General features: G+C 41.1%; 1 protein-coding gene across 1 annotated transcript in view; it reads right to left on the bottom strand.

Annotated features, from left to right (window-relative positions):
- vps53 (VPS53 subunit of GARP complex) overlaps nt 1-20932 on the bottom strand; it is a 250550-nt gene that overhangs the window by 79476 nt on the left and 150142 nt on the right. The window contains exons 17-18 of the mRNA XM_078548073.1: nt 11968-12046; nt 11027-11175 (exon numbers count right to left, since the gene is read on the bottom strand). Of these exons, the coding sequence (XP_078404199.1) occupies nt 11027-11175; nt 11968-12046 (228 nt within the window). The remainder of the gene's footprint in view (nt 1-11026; nt 11176-11967; nt 12047-20932) is intronic.

The raw sequence follows: 20932 nt of genomic DNA, 5'->3' as shown, positions 1-20932 counted from the left end.
CCTGTAGGTGAGATAGCATGTTTGCTTTTTAGTGATGACTTGTAGCACCGTGAAAAGAAATACTTGCATTTCTATGGTGATTTGTTATAACTCTCAGGAAATTCTGAAAGAGTTTCCCATTTCATGATTTACTTTAGCATCGAATCACTGCTGTCATACAAGCAAACGTGGCAGCCATTTTGGAGGCAGTAAGATCCCACAAACAGTGATTAGGCAACTAACCTGATTTACAGGTTACATAGTGGTGCTGAAGTGTAGGAAGAATGCTGGCTAGACAAACCCAAACTCCTTTGAATACTGGATTGATTTGCTTCACTGAAACCACCCAAACAGATCTCCGTTTAGTGTCTCAAAAATAAATAGAATCTTTGACAATACATCACTCACTTAATACTGTGCGGAAGAGTCAACCTAAACCAAGTTCAAACTCCTGGTATGGAGCTTATCCTGTCACTGAAAACAACAAAATGTGTCGTTAAGGTCTTGTCTACAAACTGGATGGAAAAAAAAAAGTTTTAATAATGGTGCCTCCAATTTGAAAGGTCTGACCAGTACAAGCTGCTCAAAAAGTCAATACATACTGATATGGCACAATAACCCACTGCCATCTGTTAGTGACCCACTTACACTCATTTCAAGCTAAAGGAAACTCGCAGTTGCAAAAGATTAAGGTAGGGGAATTAAGGGGAAAAACAAAAAGAAAATCAAAAGCTACAATTTCAGCTTATGTCAGCTGTGAGACTGAAGTACAATAACTGCCACATGCCTGAGCAGAACCACAAAGTTTCTGGGACAAGTCTGAACCACCTGCCTGTGGAACAAGCATGCCAAGCCACATTCCAATATGTGAAACTGCTTTGAAAAGAACATAATGCAGGTTATTATTTGAGAAACTTATCTTCAAAAACTTGGCAGCCCAGCAACTAAGTTTGTTGAAGAACAATGCCATACTTAAATGGTCTGACACCTTATCAGTTCCATCTGGTGCACGCTATTTTTAAACAGTTCTGAACTGAAGACTATGCTCAAACTTTTACATAAATTGTTCACATTATGGTACTGGCTGGTGAACACAAAATGGAAAGAAGTGACTAATGAGGAGCAGTGTTTACATTAAAATGTTATCTTTTAAATGAAGATAGAAACTTATGACTTCCCGTTGACTCAGAGATTAAGTTTCTGTCCCACGAGAGGTCCCAGGTTTGATTCCCAGTCTATGCTGAGTTAGCTTATCTCAGCTGGGACAGCATTAGGGGTGTTAAAATTGGCCTCAATTGCTCCAAGTGGAGTTCCTGCTCCTGAGGAACATAGAAGGTAATTGGTAGGAAGGCCATTCGACCAGCATAGTTAATCCATCTAAAGAGTTCATAATCCCTCTGAACCCCAACCTCCAGCCATTTGAGCATAAGTCTGTTGTGTCCAGTAACTAAAGTTGGAGGCAAGCTTTTGGAGTTCCACTGTCAAGTGTGAACTGTGTTGGTTGCTGGCTTGTTATTTTTTACATTTAAAATCTATTTTGGATTGTTGCCTTAAGGGGTATGCTTAGTTGGGAGTCAGGTTAATTGGGACTTTAGGATTTGTCATAGTATGAAGTAATTGTAGTCTTATGTATGTGCTTGAAATGTTTTTTGTTAATAAATATTTGAAATTACTTTTTAAAATCTCTAAAGGCCTTAGTGGACTCATTGCTTCTGAATCAGTGCACACATCTACTTGTAATAAATACAAATTGCAAAACTGTTGTGATAGCATGGTCAAGTATCCCTTGTGGATTTAATTGGCCTGGCACAAATCATCTGCCACCTCATAACAATTTTAAAAAATGATTCCAGGATTTATGCTTCCAAAACTCTATCTGGAAGTTTATTCTACATATTGAAAAACAGCTGCACCTGGATTAGGCATGGCAATGATTTTCTCTGTAGTTGGACAGTCAGTCCACTATAAAGGAGGCACACATGAAACTGTCCCCATTGTCAGGAGCTGACAGCAATAATCAGCTGAAATAGAGGGTCGCTAGTCTGTGGATTTCTCTTCCCCAGAAAGTAGTGGAGGCTGGGTCTTTAAATTTACCCAAGGCTGAGTTAGATAGATAAGGGAGTCAAGAGTTATGGTGGGAAGTCAGGAAAGTGGAGTTGAGGCCACAACCAGATCAGCCATGATCTTATTGAATGGTGGAACAGGCTTAAAGGGTCAAATAGCCTATTCCTGCTCCTAGGTTCTATGTTCCTACTCGAGAGAATCTGAAGTCCTGCAGTTACGAAAAGGGGGGTGTTTGGGTTTTGAAATACAACAGTACTACATGTCTTAAGATAAAAGGAAAATACTGCGGATGCTGGAAATCTGAAATAAAAGCAGAAAATGCTGGAAAAACTCAGCAGGTCGAAAAGCATCTGTGGAGAGAGAAACAGAGTTAATGTTTCAAGTCTGTATGGCTTGAAACGTTAACTCTGTTTCTCTCTCCACGGATGCTGTCAGGCCTGTTGTGTTTTTTCAGCATTTTCTGTTTTTGTTATCTATTATATTAGTACTACATGTCCTATCTGGCTTAATGTGGTCATGTGACCTCTGCCATGACGGAAGCTCTGTAAGCTGCCATCTTACAGTCAGTTCAATAAAAACTCTCACTGAGAAAGCACTGCAATCATTGAACACGAAACACGTCAGGAAGTGGAGATAAAATAAGAGTTTTGAAATCCTGGAAATGCTGCAGAGTAGACACAGCCCAGAAAGGCACACAGAAATGTTCAAATATGCTAATAGCTACTGAGAAAGGGCAAGGAAAAGAAAAAACAAACCAAAGGATACTAGTTAATATTGGTGAGTTAACATGGCTGTATACTCTCCACTCCCAGCTCTGGCAGAAATGAAAGGTGAAATATGACAGAACTGGCAGTTTTTCCACTTGTAGTGGCAAAACTAAGAGTTGGCAACAGGTTCAATTAACAAGCTGGAGGCAGTAAGAGTAGCCACACTTCTAACACTGCTGGGGAGGGATTGCTACAAATTATATTCCACCCTAAGTCTAACCGACAAACAAAGGAAACAGACGGCAGAGACTTTGAAAGCCTTGAACACACATTTTGAACCCCGAGTGAATACTACTTATGAATGCTATGTATTCAACACTAGAGCTCAAGGTGCAAACGAGCCCATTGAACAGTATAAGTCTGCAGTAACACAGCTTGCAGAATCATGTGAATTCGGGCAGCTGAAAGATGATCTGATTAAAGATCGAATAGTCTTAGGCCTACGAGACCCCTCAGTGAGACCAAGTCTATTGAAAGAGGAGAAACTTATGCTCAGGGAAGCAACAGGCATGTGTAGAAATGTGTAACTTGTAAAACATCAGTTAGAGCACATGCAAGGCAGAGCAGACCAGGAGATGCATCATGTTGAGACACATAACAGGCCAAAAGAGCAGAACAATTGCAGACAAACGGCAGAATGCAAATACTGTAGAAGAAATCATAGAGAGGAAAAGAAGGATTGCCCAGCGTGGGGAAAGCAGTGTTTTAACTGCAAGAAGCAAATAATTTTGCACACGTTTGGCTAGAAAGAAGCAAACAAGCCAATACTGATGGCCACTGGAGAGAGTGATCGGCACCCTATCCACAAACATTCATTCCCTCCACCACCGTCGCACAGTGGCAGATGTGTGTACCATCTACAAAATGCACTGCAAGAACTCACCAAGACTGCTTAGACTTGTGAGCATTTTCATCAATTGCTTGGGAGAGACAAACTAACAGTGGAGTCCGACCACAAGCCACTTCAAAGCATTTTTCTTAAACTGCTACTATCTGCTCCAAAGCGTCTGCAAAGAATGTTAATTCGGTTACAGAGATATCATCTGGACATGACATACAAGCAAGGGAAACAGATGTACATCGCAGACATGCTGTTGAGAGCAGCACTCCCCATGAAGAAAGCTGAGGATGCTAAACCAGAACATGAAATCTTCCTGATTCAAGGTGAAGCAGCTGCTCAACATGATCTGGAAGTCATCAACCCAGCAGAGACATTGAACCTGACAGACAAGCATCTTGCTCAAATCAAGCGATATACTCAACACAATGCAACTCTCCAGGCACTACGAGAATTAGTGATGGAAGGATGGCCTGAGAGCACCAACGACACACCTGTGGTCACATAAACAGATTGGGCATACCGAGATGAATTAACAGCCCAAGATGACACCTTGAACAAAAGAAATGGAGTCATCGTCCCTAAGGAGATGAGAGATGCTGAAGCGCACCCATGCAAGCCATCAAGGAATTGAATTGAGCCTGAGAAAGGCAAGAAAAGTGCTCTACTGGCCAAACACGAGCAATGAAATTAAAGACCACATAGGTTAGTGCAGTGTGTGTAACACATACCAAGTTAAACAAGCTAGAGAACCACTGATGATGCATGACATCTCAGACAGACCATTGATGAAGCTGGGAGTAGACCTCTTCACTCTAGCAGGAAGTGATTATCTTATCACTGTCGACTACTATTCTGACTATTGGGAATTAGATCCAGTAAAAATAGTAGAATGCCTGAAAGCACACTTTAGTCGTTACGATATTCCAGACATTGTGATGAGTGACAATGGCTCTCAGTTCATGAGCAAAGAATTCAGCCAATTGATGAACGATTGGGAAATTCAACACTAAACATCATCTCCACACTATTCCCAGTCGAATGGAAAGGCTGAGGTGGCAATAAAAATCGCCAAAGGAATCATCAAGAAATTGAGCAAATCTAGCACAGGTGTATACAAGGCAATCCTCGAGCAGAGAAACACACCAGCTGAAGGCATAGAAAGTAGTCCAGTCCAAAGACTAATGTCATGCTACACACAAACTATTCTTACAAAAGCAAAAAAGCTACTGAAACCAGAAGTGGTAGCATGTGCAAGTGAAAAAAATCAAAGGGAAACGACAGAAAGCCAAAGAGTATTTTGACAAGACTGAAAAACCATTGCCAGAGCTGAGCATTGGGAGACAGTCAGGGTACAAGCCTTTAACGCTCTCAACAGGAGTCAGCCCACATGGAAACTTGGGACACGCATACAGAAATTGTCACGTCAATCGTATGCGGTGGAGGTGAACAAGGTGAATGCAAGCATATACAAATGACTAGCGAAGTTGTTCCTTCGCTGCAGCTGGCCGGTCAGGAAGATGGGATCTCACCAGCTGTACAAATACAAAATGACCATCACTCCCACAGGTCCAATTGTCCCCAACAACGGAAATGGAACAACAGGTACCAAGGCAACACGTGCCATGGGAACAATATTTTCCAGACAAGGAACATCAGCCAGACAAACAGCCAATGACAACGTGCACGCGTACCATTAAGAGACCTGCATGATCTATAAACTATGTATGCAATGCAAGTGCAGAGGCTGACTATTAGAACAAACAGTTGTTAATGCACGAGAACAGTGGGTGTATAGTGGGTAATTTGAGTAAATCACAGTTACACATGATCATGCATGCAAATCTGTCTTCTGTTTGTTAGGAAAAAGGGACTGTTTGGATCTTTTGTTCGTTATGAAAAGGGGGTGTTTGGGTTTTGAAATGCAACAGTACTAACATGTCCTATCTGGCTTGCTGTAGTCATGTGACGTCTGCCATGAGGAAAACTCTAAGCTGCCATCTTACAGTCAATTCAGTAAAGACTCTGACAAAGCACTGCAATCACTAAACACGAAACATAGGCCCTATGTTCCTATCAGGATAGTCTTAAGTTCTGCAGTTTATGCAGGATGAGGGCCAATCATTTTAGACTGAGATGGGGAGAAATTACATCGCTCAAAGGGTTGTGAATCCTTAGAATTTCTTTACCCCAGAGGGTTGTGGATTCTGCATCGTTGAATACATTTAAAGCTAGGATAGATAGACAGATTGTTGGTCTCTCAGGGAATTAAGAGATATGGGTAGCAGGAAGGAAAATGGAGTTGAAGCCCAAGATCAGCTATGATTGCATTGAATGGCGAAGCAGGCTCAACAGACCATATGGTCTACTTCTGATCCTATTTTTTGTGTTCTTGTGTTATGCTGTGAACAGAAATTTTTGATTTATTTGAAATGCAAAATACTGCAGATGCTGGAAATCTGAAAGAAAACCAGAAAGTTCTGGAAACACACAGCATATGTAGAGAGAGAAAAACGGAGTTAATGTTTCAGAGTGATTATGATGTAACAGGTTTTATGCAAGTGAATACACGGGCAGGGAAAGGTGGGGTGGAGTAGAAGAACAAAAAAGAGAAGGTCTGTGATAGCATTGAGAGCAGAAGAGATTATGGTGTTAAGGCAAAAGGAGATGTTAATGAGACAAGTAAAGAAACAAAAGTTTGGTGTTAGAGGAGGTGCAAATGGGAATGCAGAATCATCTAAAAATTTGGGGCGGAGATTATATTCTTAAACTGTTAAATTCAATGTTGAATCCAGAAGGCAATAAAGTGCCTAATTTAAAGATGAAGTCCTGTTCCCTGAGCTTATGTTGAGCTTCACTGGAACAGTGTAGAAGTGGATTCAAAGTGGGAGGAGAATCAAAAGCTACCAGAAGCTCAGTGTCACACTTGCAGAATGAATGGAGGCATTTTGTAAAGCAGTCACCCTACCTGCATTTGATCTTTTTAGTGTAGAGGGGACTGCATCATGAGTAGTCAATTCAGTATACTAAATTGAAAATACAAGTAAATCATGTTTGGGGGTCCTGGACAGTGGGAGGGGAGGAGGAAAGGGCAGGTGTTGCATCTCCTGCACTTGCATAGGAAGGTGCTGTGGGAAGGGATGGGGGAGTTGGGGGCGACTGAGGAGTGGAATAGGGTCTCGCAAAGGGTACAGCCCTTTCGGAAAGCCAAAAATGGGAGGGGAAGATGTGTTCGGTGGTGGCATCACAATGGAGATGGTGAAAATGCCAGAGGATGATCCGTTGAATGTGGAGGCAGGTAAGGCAGAAGGTGAGGACAAGGACAAGGCGAGCCCAAAAGTGGAAACGTGAGACTGGACACATGGGTGAGTCAGAGTGCGAGGGCTGGGGTTAGGGAAGGGGCCAACAGCATGAATTACAGCACGCAGTAGGTGAGGCAGGGTAAACATGAGTTGGGTGGAGCTGGTGGGTACAAACATGAACTAGAGAGGTAAAGTGAGAGACCTGACCAAGGGTCCATAGCCTGAAATATCTGTGTATTCACTCACCAGACCTATCTAATCTGGAGGTTTCTAGCCTTTATCTGTTTTTGTTATATTCGAAGAAGCTTTGTTTATCAAGTTGAACAGTATTTACCTGTTAAAGACTAGAATAGTTTGGCAGTACCACCCACTGACAATACGTTGCAATAAAGCTTTAGCAGCAGTCAGCTCAGCATTGAAGTCAGGCTGCATGAGACCTCCTGCATTCTCACATTCTACGTCACTTATGGATGCAATGGTGTTCTGAATGGGAATATCCCAACCAAACCCAGTGCCCATATTCAAACAGTTATGTGGAATGATCATGATGGAATTGCAAAACAATTACACAAGCTTCATTTGTTAACTTGAGGATTTTCCTGTCTGGTGAAGGGAAATTATTGCATATACTATCCAACATTATAGGTAACTGGCCTGTTGATAACTGAAATTGGCTAATGATCAAGAGTTCTTAAATCTGGAGTTCCCAAATTGTGGGTCACGATCCCCAGTAGGGTTGCAGAGATCGCATTTGGGGTCACGAGCTCCCCCTCCTCTGAGGCAGCAATGGTGACTATGGAGAGGAGACTGCCCATCCTGGAGACTCTGGCTGGGTAGCTCTGGATTCTCTGGAATTTTTTAAAAATTAACTCATCAGATGTGGGTGTCGCTGACTAAGCCAGCATTTATTGCCCATCTCTAATTGCCCTGGAAAAGGTGGTGGTGAGCTGCCTTCTTGAACTGCTGCAGTCCATGTGGTATAGGTACATCCACGATGCTGTTACGGAGGGAGTTCCAGGATTTTGACCCAGTGACTGTGAAGGAACGGATACATTTCCAAGTCAGGATGGTAAGTGGCTTGGAGGGGAACTTCCAGGTGGTGGTGTTCCCATATCTGCTGCCCTTGTCCTAGATGGTAGCAGTTGTGAGTTTGGAAGGTGTTGCCTAAGGAGCCTTGGTGAGTTCCTGCAATGTAACTTGTAGGTGGTACACACTGCTGCCACTGTGCGTCAGTGGTGGAGGGAAGGAATGTTTGTGGAAGGGGTGCCAATCAAATGGGCTGCTTTGTCTTGGATGATGTCAAGCTTCTTGACTGTTGTTGGAGCTGCACTCATCCAGGATTGATGCTGCCAAACAGCAAGGGATGGACCGTGAGTCCAAAGCATCTTTGAACATCAGAAATTACTTTTAGTGAGGTATTTGAATGGGCCCCCGATGTTTGTGTACCAACTTGGTTCAGGTAGAGGCCAGCAAGTGTAACTCAGCGACTGACAGAGTACGGGAAAAAGCAGAAGTCACATGGCTAAGCCGGAAAGATGAATGGTGGCTTCAAACTTTACTGTAATTCTGGTCCTGTCTGCCTGTTGTACAGACTCCTTACCCCAGGATGACAACTTGGCTTCGCAGGCACAGACAACCAGATCAAAAGGGGAGAGGAGCATGGTTGGGAAGGGTGGCTGGTGAGTGTGTGTATGGGAGGAGGGGGATTAGGAAGAGACGTTGCTGAATGAGTGAGTGAATGGGAGGTAGAGGTTTGGGAAGTGGATCTGCAGGACAAGTGAATGGGCAAGGGGGGGTGGTTGGGAAGACTGTTACTGGGAATATGCAGAGCTTGGCAAAAACCTACATGAGTACATTAAATAATGGTATTAAAGTACTTTAAAATACAGATGTTCATATTTATATGATGTATTGTATGTTGATATGTAAACTTTAATAATTATATACTGAAAATTACTGTATTGCTTTATTTGCTACTTTTTTTTCTGGCTTCTGGGGTCACGTTAATTTACAGGTGTTAAAATGGGGTCACATTGGAAAGTAGTTTGGGAAACACTGCCCTAAATCATGGTCTGGCAAGCTTGATACATAACTGAAGACAGCTATAATACAAATAAAGCAACAGTATATAATTTCAAAGTTTCATGCCAAGGAAATTCTGATTGAAATCAGGACAGCAGAAAATCAAGGTATAATATTTTTGCAAATAGCAATAAACAGATTTGAGCTTCCAAACTGCAGGGATATCTGCAAATAAAACCAACAAAAACAAGTAAAATAATACAACATTGACCATTAATGCAAAATTGAGTGATTCACTGGAGTAGGTAAGCCAAGATGGATATGTAAACAGAAGCAATACACACATCATGATATTTACAGAGAACACACATGGGATAGGGACATATAGGTTTCCAACAGGCCTGTTGCAATTGCCATTTGCTACCAGGTAAGATTATATTCACAGAACTTTGAACATCACTGAATGCAGCCAAAACTGAGAAAACAGTAGGAATTGATCCAGCTGAATAATGGTGATCTCCCAAGTATGGAAATATGAAAAATATTTCCACATTTCCAACCACACATCTGGTTTAAAATCAGTTTCACTCTTAACAGAGCGCACTGTATACACAGGAGATGCTTAGCGTAACAAGTACTTGCTGTTATAAAGCAAGCAGTTTAAACTGGACTGGTAGACAGCCATAAAATGATTCAAACAGTAGCTACTGGGCAGTTGCTTCAATAGTTCTTTCTTGTTCTTAACAGTTCCCCAGGGAATCCAGTTCTGGCTGGGCCGATCAATTGCTGACAGCTTCAAAATTCACAATCAGATTATTTCTTTTTGAATCCACTGTAATTCTTCAACAGGGCTTTTTAATTTTTATCTGAGGTCTATTCGATTAAAAAAAAACTTACCTAATTTATATATCTTTCCAAAAGATTCCTTTAAATTTAAGCAATCCAAATTGAGACACACAAATCTACACACTCAAGTATCCTAGAAGAACTCAGCTGTCAATCTGACTAGTAGAATTAAACCACTCTCCTTGAAGTAAAACCTTGTTCTCTTCTCACATCACGTCAATCAGAATTAAATGAACATGCATTTATATTGCGCATTGAAACCTAAAGTGCTTTACATACAGTGAGTCACTGTTACACAAGGAAACACTGCACATGGCACATAGCAATGAGATGAATGGCCAATGAACACGTTTTTTGGTGGTTCTTATTGAGAAAACATTCACTGCAGAAGCAGGAGAATTTGCATTAATATAATGTGAACTCTTCCAAAAAACCTCTTTGTTTTCTCCTTGGCTCATTTTGCTGAGTAAGATGTTAAGCTAAAACAAACACAAGGTATTCAGTTTGAACGCCATTGGCGCAATCCATCCCTCTGCAACACTTAACCAAATGAACTGGATCGAACAGCGAGTATAATTACTTCACCCTGCCATATATCAGTTTTTGCACTGAATTATCATAATTGAGTTTGACACAACAGTAGAAATAATATGGGATTAGTTATTTGAATCACTTAAACAGACAGGATTATCCCAAACTGTTTACGATTAATGACGTCCTCCAAAGTATGCGGCTAGAATTTCCTAACAACTAAGCCACAACCACCGGAAAGTTATGGTATTAAGCACTGGCAAATGTTGGGTTTTGTTACAGTTAATTAAAAAATGCTGAAATTGCATTATTTTGGTAAAAGATTAAGATTCTGAACATGTGTTATGTAAAACACACAATAAGTAAATCTGTTCCTCTTCTCATTTTCATCTTGTACAAATATATTACAAGTAAACTTCCTTTCCCACACCAGTTATTCAGGAGACATTCTGTATCAAAGGCATCGATTTTCATGGGAAGACTGGACAGACTCTCAGAACACAGGCTCCCAAAAGCCCTGTAAAAACCCCTGAATCCCATGCAATAAAAAAGTAGCTTGATTTATTCACCACATAATAGTAGCTCTGTTTATCCTTACCACAAGATTGCCTCTGAAGAAACACCTTGCATTGAAGGTGAAGTTGTGAACATTCATAGCAAGGGGACACAATACTTACTTGACAAATTTGATGCAGAACTGTGTGAAGTACTTGCGAGTGGAGGCAAGGTTATCTCGGATGATGGGCACATTCTGTTTGATATGGAGGATTATGGATGTGACATATGGACTCTGATCACCAACATGTTCCACATTTTGCCATGGCATCTAGAAGGAATGCACTATATAAATTTCTACATTTTAAAAAAAATTATTAACCAAAAGCATTATAACTAGATCATCTAGTGGAAATATTTGCCTCAATAATTTAGTCAGAATCATTATTTCACCTGTAGGACATTAAAATGACACTTGCATTTATATAATGACTTAGCACATCAGAGTGTGTTAAAGTGCTTTGTAAACACATTATTTTTCAAAGTACAGTTACAGCCATATTGTGCCAACAATATCCCACAAATAGCAATGGGATGAATCATTAATTAATCCTTTAGATTGAGAGGCAAGTATGGTGGTTAGAACATTTGGGTGAACTCCCTCTCTACTTTGAATATTGCCAGGGCATCTTCATCGTCCATCTGAACTATCAGAGCAGGTTGATATGACTTGTTTACTATCTCACTTAAAAAAAACAACTCCTTTGGAAAACAAAATGCTGCACTTTTTGGAAAGTCAGTCTATATGAGCTCCTACCCAGAGGGGAGAGGGTGCTATCAACTTGGTCAAGTTTCCAAGATTATTAGGGAAACATGTGCTGTCATAGGAATACAATTCATTAACACTGCCACAAGAAAACAATGGGCTGATTCCTTGATTTGGTGCTCCCTGAAGGAAGGCACCTAGGAAAATTTCAGACCAAATGTCCAAGGTCCATTCACTGTTAGTGTAGCTCCGTGCTCAAAGCACCAGATCAGAGAATCACCCCACATTGGCTTTTCAATGTTAACAACATCCAATAGATCTGTGATGAGAACTACAGTGTCAAGATTTTGCACCTACTTTACTCATGGCAGTCAGTGCAGGATCGCAGGCTGCATCCAAGTCCTGAACTAACAACTGGATACTATTAGAAATCACACTGCAACACAAGACAGGAGAAACTCATTAAGCACAATGTAATAATACATAAAATAAACCGATCTCCCTTAAATGGAACATTCTGTAGAAATTAAACCAATCATTATTAATATAGATAGTGTGCTTATTAATATAATTTTTCTTTGAAGTTCCAAAAGCACAATTTAGTTGTGCATTTATACACAGCTTTAAGGATAAACATTTCAGCTTCAGGTTTCTAAATATTACAGATTGCGAATTTCAAAGTGTCAGTATTTCAAAATGTCATTTTACAACTTGCAGCTGCTGGACTCGATGGAAGCACAGTTCCCATTAATAGATTGAGACGGTGTATAGCTCATTGTATAGCGCTCATTGTATTGGACAGTGCAGTTGGTTGGACAGCAGATGGGGAAGCTGCAGTATTGGGGGGGAATGAGGGCAGCAGCATTGCAGACTATCTTGAATTTGGGAACAAAAATGTCTATGGTATCTTGGCATCTTCAGACAAAGGTGTGGTAGGTGGTCTTGGGAGGCATTTAACAGCATAGAAAGAGTTGTTAATCTCCTAACTTGCTGGCTTTTCGCCCTCGCACCACATTTTAAGTACAGAATGGGAAAAAACATATTTTAAATGAAGTTCCTTGGGCATGTTCTGCCATTCAATATATCATGGCTAATCTGTGCCTCAATTCCATTTAGTCATCTCTTCTTCACATCCCTTGATTCCCTTACCTAACAAAAATAAATCAAGCTCAGTTCGAAACTTTCAATTGACCTTGTATCTTCAGACTTTTGGGTTTTTGGAGGGGCAGGGGAGTGGAGGGGAAGAGTTCCAAATTTCCAGCACCCTTGGCGTGAAAAAATGTTTTGTGATTTCACACCTAACTGGCCTAGTTTAAATTTTAAGATTATGCATCCTTGTTCCATGTCAGGATTCCTTTCATTCACAACTTTGTGGCAGTTAATTCTCTAATCTAGTTTGATGAAATGTTGTGCAATTCTGAAGCTTCCCAAGCTACCTACTGCTTGGCCAATGGAGCAGTACTTCAATGCATTAAAACTGTTCCGCTGGGACTGCTTTACTAGCTCAATTTGAAGGTAGGAGAAATTTTATGGTAATCAAATCAGGATTAATTTATAGATGAATCACTGATAAAATTACATACATATGCAGAGCAGTTATCACAGTGTAATGCAATAAAAGGTGGTTGAACACAGTGTTAATTAAGAAGTGGACACATAATTTACAGTGTCAACAGGATATTCTTACAAGATGAGCAGAAAATCCTTTGAAAACATGATTTTATTATGCCATGTAACACCATCAAATTAGAGGACAATATACTTCAGAAAATCGAAATTACTCCAAAACAGATTCAAAATCTTCTGTAGAGTTTCCCAATGCTTTAAAGCGTGGACTATGTCAAACTGCCTTTGCTGACAGAAACAATATTGCTGTCACTATCAGCAAATCACAGAATCACAGAATCTCTCAGTGCAGAAGAGGCACTTGGGCCCATCGAGTCTGCACCGACACCTGACCTACCTACCTAATCTCATTTACCAACACTTGGCCCATAGCCTTGAATATTATGATGTGTCAAGTGCTCATCCAGGTACTTTTTAAAGGATGTGAGGCAACCTGCCTCCACCACCCTCCCAGGCAACGCATTCCAGACCGTCACCACCCTCTGGGTAAAAAAGTTTTTCCTCACATCCCTCCTAAACCTCCTGCCCCTCACCTTGAACTTATGTCCCCTTGTGACTGACCCTTCAACTAAGGGAAACAGCTGCTCCCTATCCACCCTGTCCATGCCCCTCAATCTTGTACACCTCGATCAGGTCACCCCTCAGTCTTCACTGCTCCAAAGAAAACAACCCAAGTCTATCCAACCTCTCTTCATAACTTAAATGTTTCATCCCAGGCAACATCCTGGTGAATCCCCCTGCACCCCCTCCAGTGCAATCACATCCTTCCTATAATGTGGCGACCAGAACTGCACACAGTACTCCAGCTGTGGCCTCACCAAGGTTCTATACAACTCCAACATGACCCCCCCTACTTTTGTAATCTATGCCTTGATTGATAAAGGCAAGTGTCCCATATGCCTTTTTCACCACCCCACTAACATGCCCCTGCGCCTTCAGAGATCTATGGACACACACGCCAAGGTCCCTTTGTTCCTCAAAACTTCCTAGTGCCATGCCATTCATTGAATACTTCCTTGTCAAATTACTCCTTCCAAAGTGTATCACCTCTCACTTTTTAGGGTTAAATTCCATCTGCCACTTATCTGCCCATTTGACCACCCCGGCTTAATCTTCCTGTAGCCCAAGACACTCAACCTCACTATTAACCACCCGGACAATCTTTGTGTCATCCGCAAACTTACTAATCCTACCCCCCACGCAGTCATCTATGTTGTTTATATAAATGACAAATAATAGGGGACCGAGCATAGATCCCTGTGGTATGCCACTGGACACTGGCTTCCAGTCACTAAAGCATCCTTCTGTCATCACCCTCTGTCTCCTACAACTAAGCCAATTTTGAATCCACCTTATCAAATTACCATGTATCCCATGTGCATTTGCCTTCTTTATATGTCTCCCATGTGGGACCTTTACAAAGGCTTTGCTGAAATCCATATAAACTACATCAACTGCACTACCCTCATCTACACACCTGGTCACCTCCTCAAAAAATTCAATCAAATTGGTTAGGCATGACCTCCCTCTGTCAAAGCCATGCTGACTATCCCTGATCAAACCTCGCCTCTCCAAGTGGAGATAGATTCTCTCCTTCAGAATTTTCTCCAATAGTTTCCCTACCACTGACATGAGACTCACTGGCCTGTAGTTCCCTGGCTTATCTCTACAACCCTTCTTAAATAGCGGAACCACATTAGCTGTTCTCCAGTCCTCTGGCACCTCCCCTGTGACCAGAGAGGAATTAAAAATTTGGGTCAGAGCCCCTGCGATCTCCTCCCTTGCCTCCCTCAGCAGTCTGGGACACAAATCATCCGGACCTGGAGATTTGCCCACTTTTAAGCCTGCCAGCACCTTCAATACTTTGTCACTCCCTATATCAATTTGCTTAAGAACCTCGCAGTCTCTCTCCCCGAGTTCGATACCTTCATCCTCATTCTCTTGGGTGAAGACGGACGTGAAGTATTCATTCAACACTCTAGTGATGTCCTCTGGCTCCACCCATAGATTGCCCCCTTGGGCCCTACTCTTTTCCTGGTTATCCTCTTCCCATTGATATACTTATAGAATATCTTGGGATTTTCCCTACTTTTACCAGCTAGAGCTTTCTCATATCCCCTCTTTGCTCTCCTAATTGCTTTCTTAAGCTCCACCCTACACTTTCTGTACTCCACTAATGCCTCCGCTGATTTGCTTCCCTTGTACCTGCTTAAAGCCTCTCTTTTCCTTCTCATCGTAACCTGAATATCTCTGGTCATCCATGGTTCTCTGGGCTTGTTACTCCTTCCTATCACCCTAGAGGGAACATGCTGAGCCTGTACCCTCCCCATTTCCTTTCTGAACGTCCCCCACTGCTCCTCTGTCGATTTCCCCACAAGTAGCTGTTCCCAGTCTATCTTGGCCAGATCCTGCCTTATTTTACTAAAATCCACTCTCCCCCAATCCAAAACATTTTTTTGCAACTTGTCTATTTCTTTGTCCATAACAAACTTAAACTGTACCATGTTGTGGTCGCTATCACTAAAGTGACACCTATTGGAGGAAAAGTGCAGAGTTAAACGCAGAAGACAACGACTTATCGTCCAGTCAGGTAAGGTCATGTGAATGCAGACAGGTGATCAGGTAAAATAGCTGCAGGAGGATTGATGGGAAGAGACAATTTAGTAAAATTAAGATAGAGATAAATATACTTAAATCAAGGTGCATCAGTGAGGGTCTACATTTTATTTACCTGGGGACACTTAAGACAAAATGTTGGAATTTTTTTTGGAGGCAGGGAGAAGATTTTGCTCTTTCAAAGAACCAACACAGGCACGATGGACTGTGGCCTTTTCCTGTGCTGTATGACTCATTGCAATAATATCTAGGGATGTTTACTGAGTTCCATAGTAGACAAGTATGGTTTTGATTTGCTCCACATACCATAGGTCACTTTGCATAAGTCGAACAGGCGTATAAGACAACAACTCCATTTCCTCCAAAATGCATGTTTAGACCTATCTTTGGCACAAAAGTCAACGCTACATTTTCCAGATAACAAATAAATATTTAAGGCTATAATCACATTGGGAGTCGGCCTCGATTTTTCAGCTCAGAACAACATGTTTAGGGTTACACTCGCCTTATGAAGTTGGTGCATGGGATCAAGCAGGTGCTACGGCCCGTAAAGATGCACAGGAGTTTAAGGTCATGTTCATGCTCAATGGAATAGATAGAGGGTTGACTGAGAAATAACCTTAAAGAGTGGAAATATGCGCGCTTTCCTGCTTGATATTTTGTGTGTTGTCATCATGAAATTGTGGGAAGCTATTAATGCAAAAATTGTCATCAGACTGTTCACAAAATGCAGAATATCCAATTCAATGGATGGAGAGGAAGATGATTTATTGTAGTGGGATAATTATGAAACTGGAAGTGTCACATCTGATCCAGTGTGGGATTCTTATGATGATGCCATAGCCAAAGTGACTCCGGGTGAATCTGATTAACTTTTGCATCAGATGCCGAAGATGATGAATTTGATGGTTTTTAAAACGTTTAAAATGATTCAAGTTCAAATTATCCTCATGGAATTATTTCATTAAATAAAACATATGACACATTGATTTAATTTGAATTACTAGTTTTTTTTTACATAAATGGTGACCACCCACACCAACACTGGCAATTCATACTTTATACTCAGTACTTAAGTTTTTTTAGCTGTTTTTTGAAGGGTTTTTTGAAGCTTCCCAGATTGACTTATACACTGTGATGTACGGTACCTAGATTGATAATTGAAAGAGTACAACAACAATTTATATTCGGCTGGCAGCACTGAAGCATGAACCAAAGATGGCACTTAAAAGCCACAACCCATCTTGGTCTAGACAGGCAAGGATTTTACTAACACTTCGTAAACAAGTTCCGTATATTCATTGTGGAGGCATGAAAATTAAATGGTTTATTATTTATAGCTAGGCACTAAATTTATGGAGTAACGTATTAGCGAAACTTGATAAACAACCAGCTAGAGATTTATTTTAAGGCTGAAGCAGCTTAAGCTGGTTCTAAATCAGTCATTTGCATTGCAGGATTCTATGCACGCTACTGTATTTTGTCTGTATATGTAATTATGTGTAGTCCATTCTTGGCTAATCAAATCAAGCATAAGATTTTTGTGTCTTTAAATATAACAACTGTGTACCAGCCCTGTGTTAAAAGAAGACATTTGTGACCAAAACTATTTGGCAAAGCTGAAGGCTCCATTAGATCGGCGCCATATGATTTACTCCCCAAAGAGCAGCAGTGAGCAAAATTAACTATACCTCATAAACTCCAAATGATTGAAATATTTTGGCACATGGACATTCACAACAGACCAACTGATAGAACGGCGCAGGAAATACTTGTGGCTTTGCACCATCTTATTGTAATCCATGGACTCTCCATCCTGACTGAAATAGGCTATGGCTTCATCACAAAGAATTAGATCGCTCCAGAAGGGCAACCAGAAGAAAAGCCTACTGAAAAATGAATTGTTTTCTTTAGAGGGGCCTCCATCTTTCCACCAGGGAAAAGGAAGAGCCAAAACAGTCCCACATCCATTTCTGATGTGATGACGTCACTAAGTGACACAATGGCACTTCATTATGCAGTAATATTTGTTAATGTGAACTGAATCACAATATCAAGTGCATCATAAACAAGTAAGCAAGCTTTCCAATTTTACAGAAAAGGTGGTACTTCTTTAAGATGAACAGCTCAGCGAAGCAATGCCTTATGGCTGTGTGGTTCATTGGGAGGAAGTAAGCTGTAGACTGCAGGAAATCGGTCAGGTGGGCAAATCCAGAATTGTGAGATGATGCATTTTGCGGGGGAAGGGGGGTGGTATTGCAAATAAGGGAAAAGAATACACAATGGACGGTGGAATACTGACAGCTGTACTGGAGCACAAGGACCTTGAAGCATATGTCCACAGGTCCCTGAAGGTAGGTCAGCTGGTTAAGAAGGCATATGGGATCAGCCAAAGCATAGATTATAAGAGAAGAAGCAGCGAGAACTGTATTAAACAGTAGTTAGGCCACAGCTAGAGTATCGTATACAATTCCGGTCATATTACAGGAAGGATGTGATCGCATTACAAGGGGTGCAGAGGAGATTTATGAGGATGTTAATAAACTGGAAAATATTGCTATGAGGTAAGAGTGGATAGGCTGGTTTTGAAACAGAGGAGGCTGAGGCGAGATTTAATTGACACATAAAATTATAAAGCAGTCTAGATTAAGTGGATAGAAAGGACCTATTTCTCTTGTAAAAAGATCGATAACCAGAAGGTATCAATTTTAAGTAATCGTTAGAAGGATTAGAGGGGAGTTATTATAGGATCACGAGAAATGGGAGCAGGAGTAGGCCATTCAGCTCATCGAGCCTGCTCCGCAATTCAATAAGATCATGGATGATCTGATTGTGGCCTTAGCTCCAATTTCCTGCCTGCCCCCTATTACCCTTGACTGTCACATTGATCAAAAATCATATTCAATGACACAGCCTCCACTGCACTATGTAGAAGAGAATTTCAAAGACTAACGATTCTCAGAGAAGGAATTCCTCCTTGTCTATCTCTTGAACAGGAGATCCCTTATTTTTAAACCGTGGTCCCTAGTTCTAGATTTCCTCATGAGGGGAAACATCCTCTCAACATCCACCCTGTCAAGCCCCCTCAGAATTTTCTATGTTTCAACTCATTCTTCTAAATTCCAATGAGTATAGGCCCAACCTGCTCAACCTTTACTCATAAGACAACCCTTTCATCCCAGGAATCAACCTAGTGAACCTTCTCTGAACTGCTTCCAATGCAAACATATCCTTCCTTAAGTAAGGAGACCAAAAACAGTACACAATTCTCTAGGTGTAGTCTCACCAATGCCCTGTACAGTTGTAGCAAATCTTCCCTGCTTTTATAATCCATCTCCTTTGCAATAAAGGCTAGCATTCCATTTGCTTTCCTAATTAATTGCTGTACCTGCATACTGATTTTTTGTGATTCATGTACAAGGACACCCAGATCCCTTTGTAGTGCAGAATTGTGTCGTCTCTCTCCATTTAAATAATATTCTGCTTTTCTATTCTTCCTGCCAAAGTGGACAACCTCACATTTTCCCACATTATATTCCATCTGCTAAATGCCCATTTAACCTGTGCCCCTTTGAAGACTTTGTATCCATAGAAACCATAGAAAAGTTACATCCTTCCTGTAATGTGGTGACCAGAACGGCACACAATACTCCAGTTGTGGCCTCACCAGTGTTTTATGCAATTCCAACATTATATCCTTACTTTTATATTCTATACCTCTGCCAATGAAAGAGAGCATTCCATATGCCTTCTTTACAACCTTGTCTACTTGAACTGCAGCCTTCAGGGGCCTGTGTACTTGTATGCCAAGATCTCTCACTTCATCTACCCCTCTTAGTATATTCCCATTTATTGTGTAATCACTGTAACTGTTTGACCTCCCTAAATGTATGACCTCACACTTCTCTATGTTAAAATCCATCTGCCACTTTACCACCCACTCCACCAACCCATCTATATCATTTTGGAGATTATGGCTATCCTCTACACTATCCACTACTCGGCCATTCTTTGTGTCATCTGCAAATTTCCCAATCGTGGGGGATGTTCACGTCCAAATCATTAATATATAACACAAACAGCAAGGGTCCCAACACCAAGCCCTGTGGAACACCACTTGAGACAACTTTCCATTCGCAAGGGCATCCATCGGCCATTACCCTTTGTTTCCTGTTACAAAGCCAACCTATCCAGTTTGCCACATTACCCTGAATCCCATGGGTTTTTACTTTCCTGACCAATCTGCCATGTGGGACCTTGACAAATGCCTTGCTAAAATCCATGTACACAACATCCACTGCACGACCTTCAACAACCCTTCTTGTCACTTCCTCAAAGAATTCAATCAAATTTGTGAGGCAAGACCTTCCTTTAACAAACCCATGCTGACCATCCCTGGCTAGTCCATGCCTTTCCACATGACAGTTAATCCTATCTCTCAGGATTGATTCTACTAATTTGCTCACCACCGATGTAAGACTAACTGACCTATAATTGTTTGACATTTCCTTTGATCCCTTTTTAAACAATGGAACAACGTTTGCATTTCTCCAGTCCTCTGGTACCTCCCCTGTATCTAGTGAAGATTGGAAAATCATCCTCAGAGCATCTGCTATCTCCTCCTTGACTTCCTTTAGCAGCCTCAGAAACAATCCATCTGACCCTGGTGACTTATCCACTTTCAAGGTTTTCAGCCCTTTAAGTACTTCCTCTCTCTTTATGACTATCCCGTCCAATATCTCGCAGTGTTCCTCCTGGACTACTATATCTACATCCTCCCTTTCCTTTGTAAACACACAGACAAAATATTCATTCCAAACCCTTCCCACAGCCTCTGCATCTACACACAAGTTTCCATCTTCATCTCTGATAGGTCCCACTTTTTCCTTAACTAACCTTTTAGCATTTATGTATTGGTAAAACATCTTTGGGTTATCTTTAACTTTACTTGCTAATCTTTTTTCATGCCCTCTCTTTGATTTCCTTATTTCCTTTTTTACTTCGTCCTTGCACTTCCTATATTCGTCTAGGCTATCTACAGTATTCTTTGTGCCAATCATACGCTTTCTTTTTCTGTTTG

This window comes from Cetorhinus maximus, chromosome 9 (genome assembly GCF_964194155.1).
Source record: "Cetorhinus maximus chromosome 9, sCetMax3.hap1.1, whole genome shotgun sequence".
Taxonomy (NCBI): Eukaryota; Metazoa; Chordata; class Chondrichthyes; order Lamniformes; family Cetorhinidae; genus Cetorhinus; species Cetorhinus maximus.
Note: the sequence above shows the minus strand (reverse complement) of the source record. Positions and strands in the feature narration are given on the sequence as shown.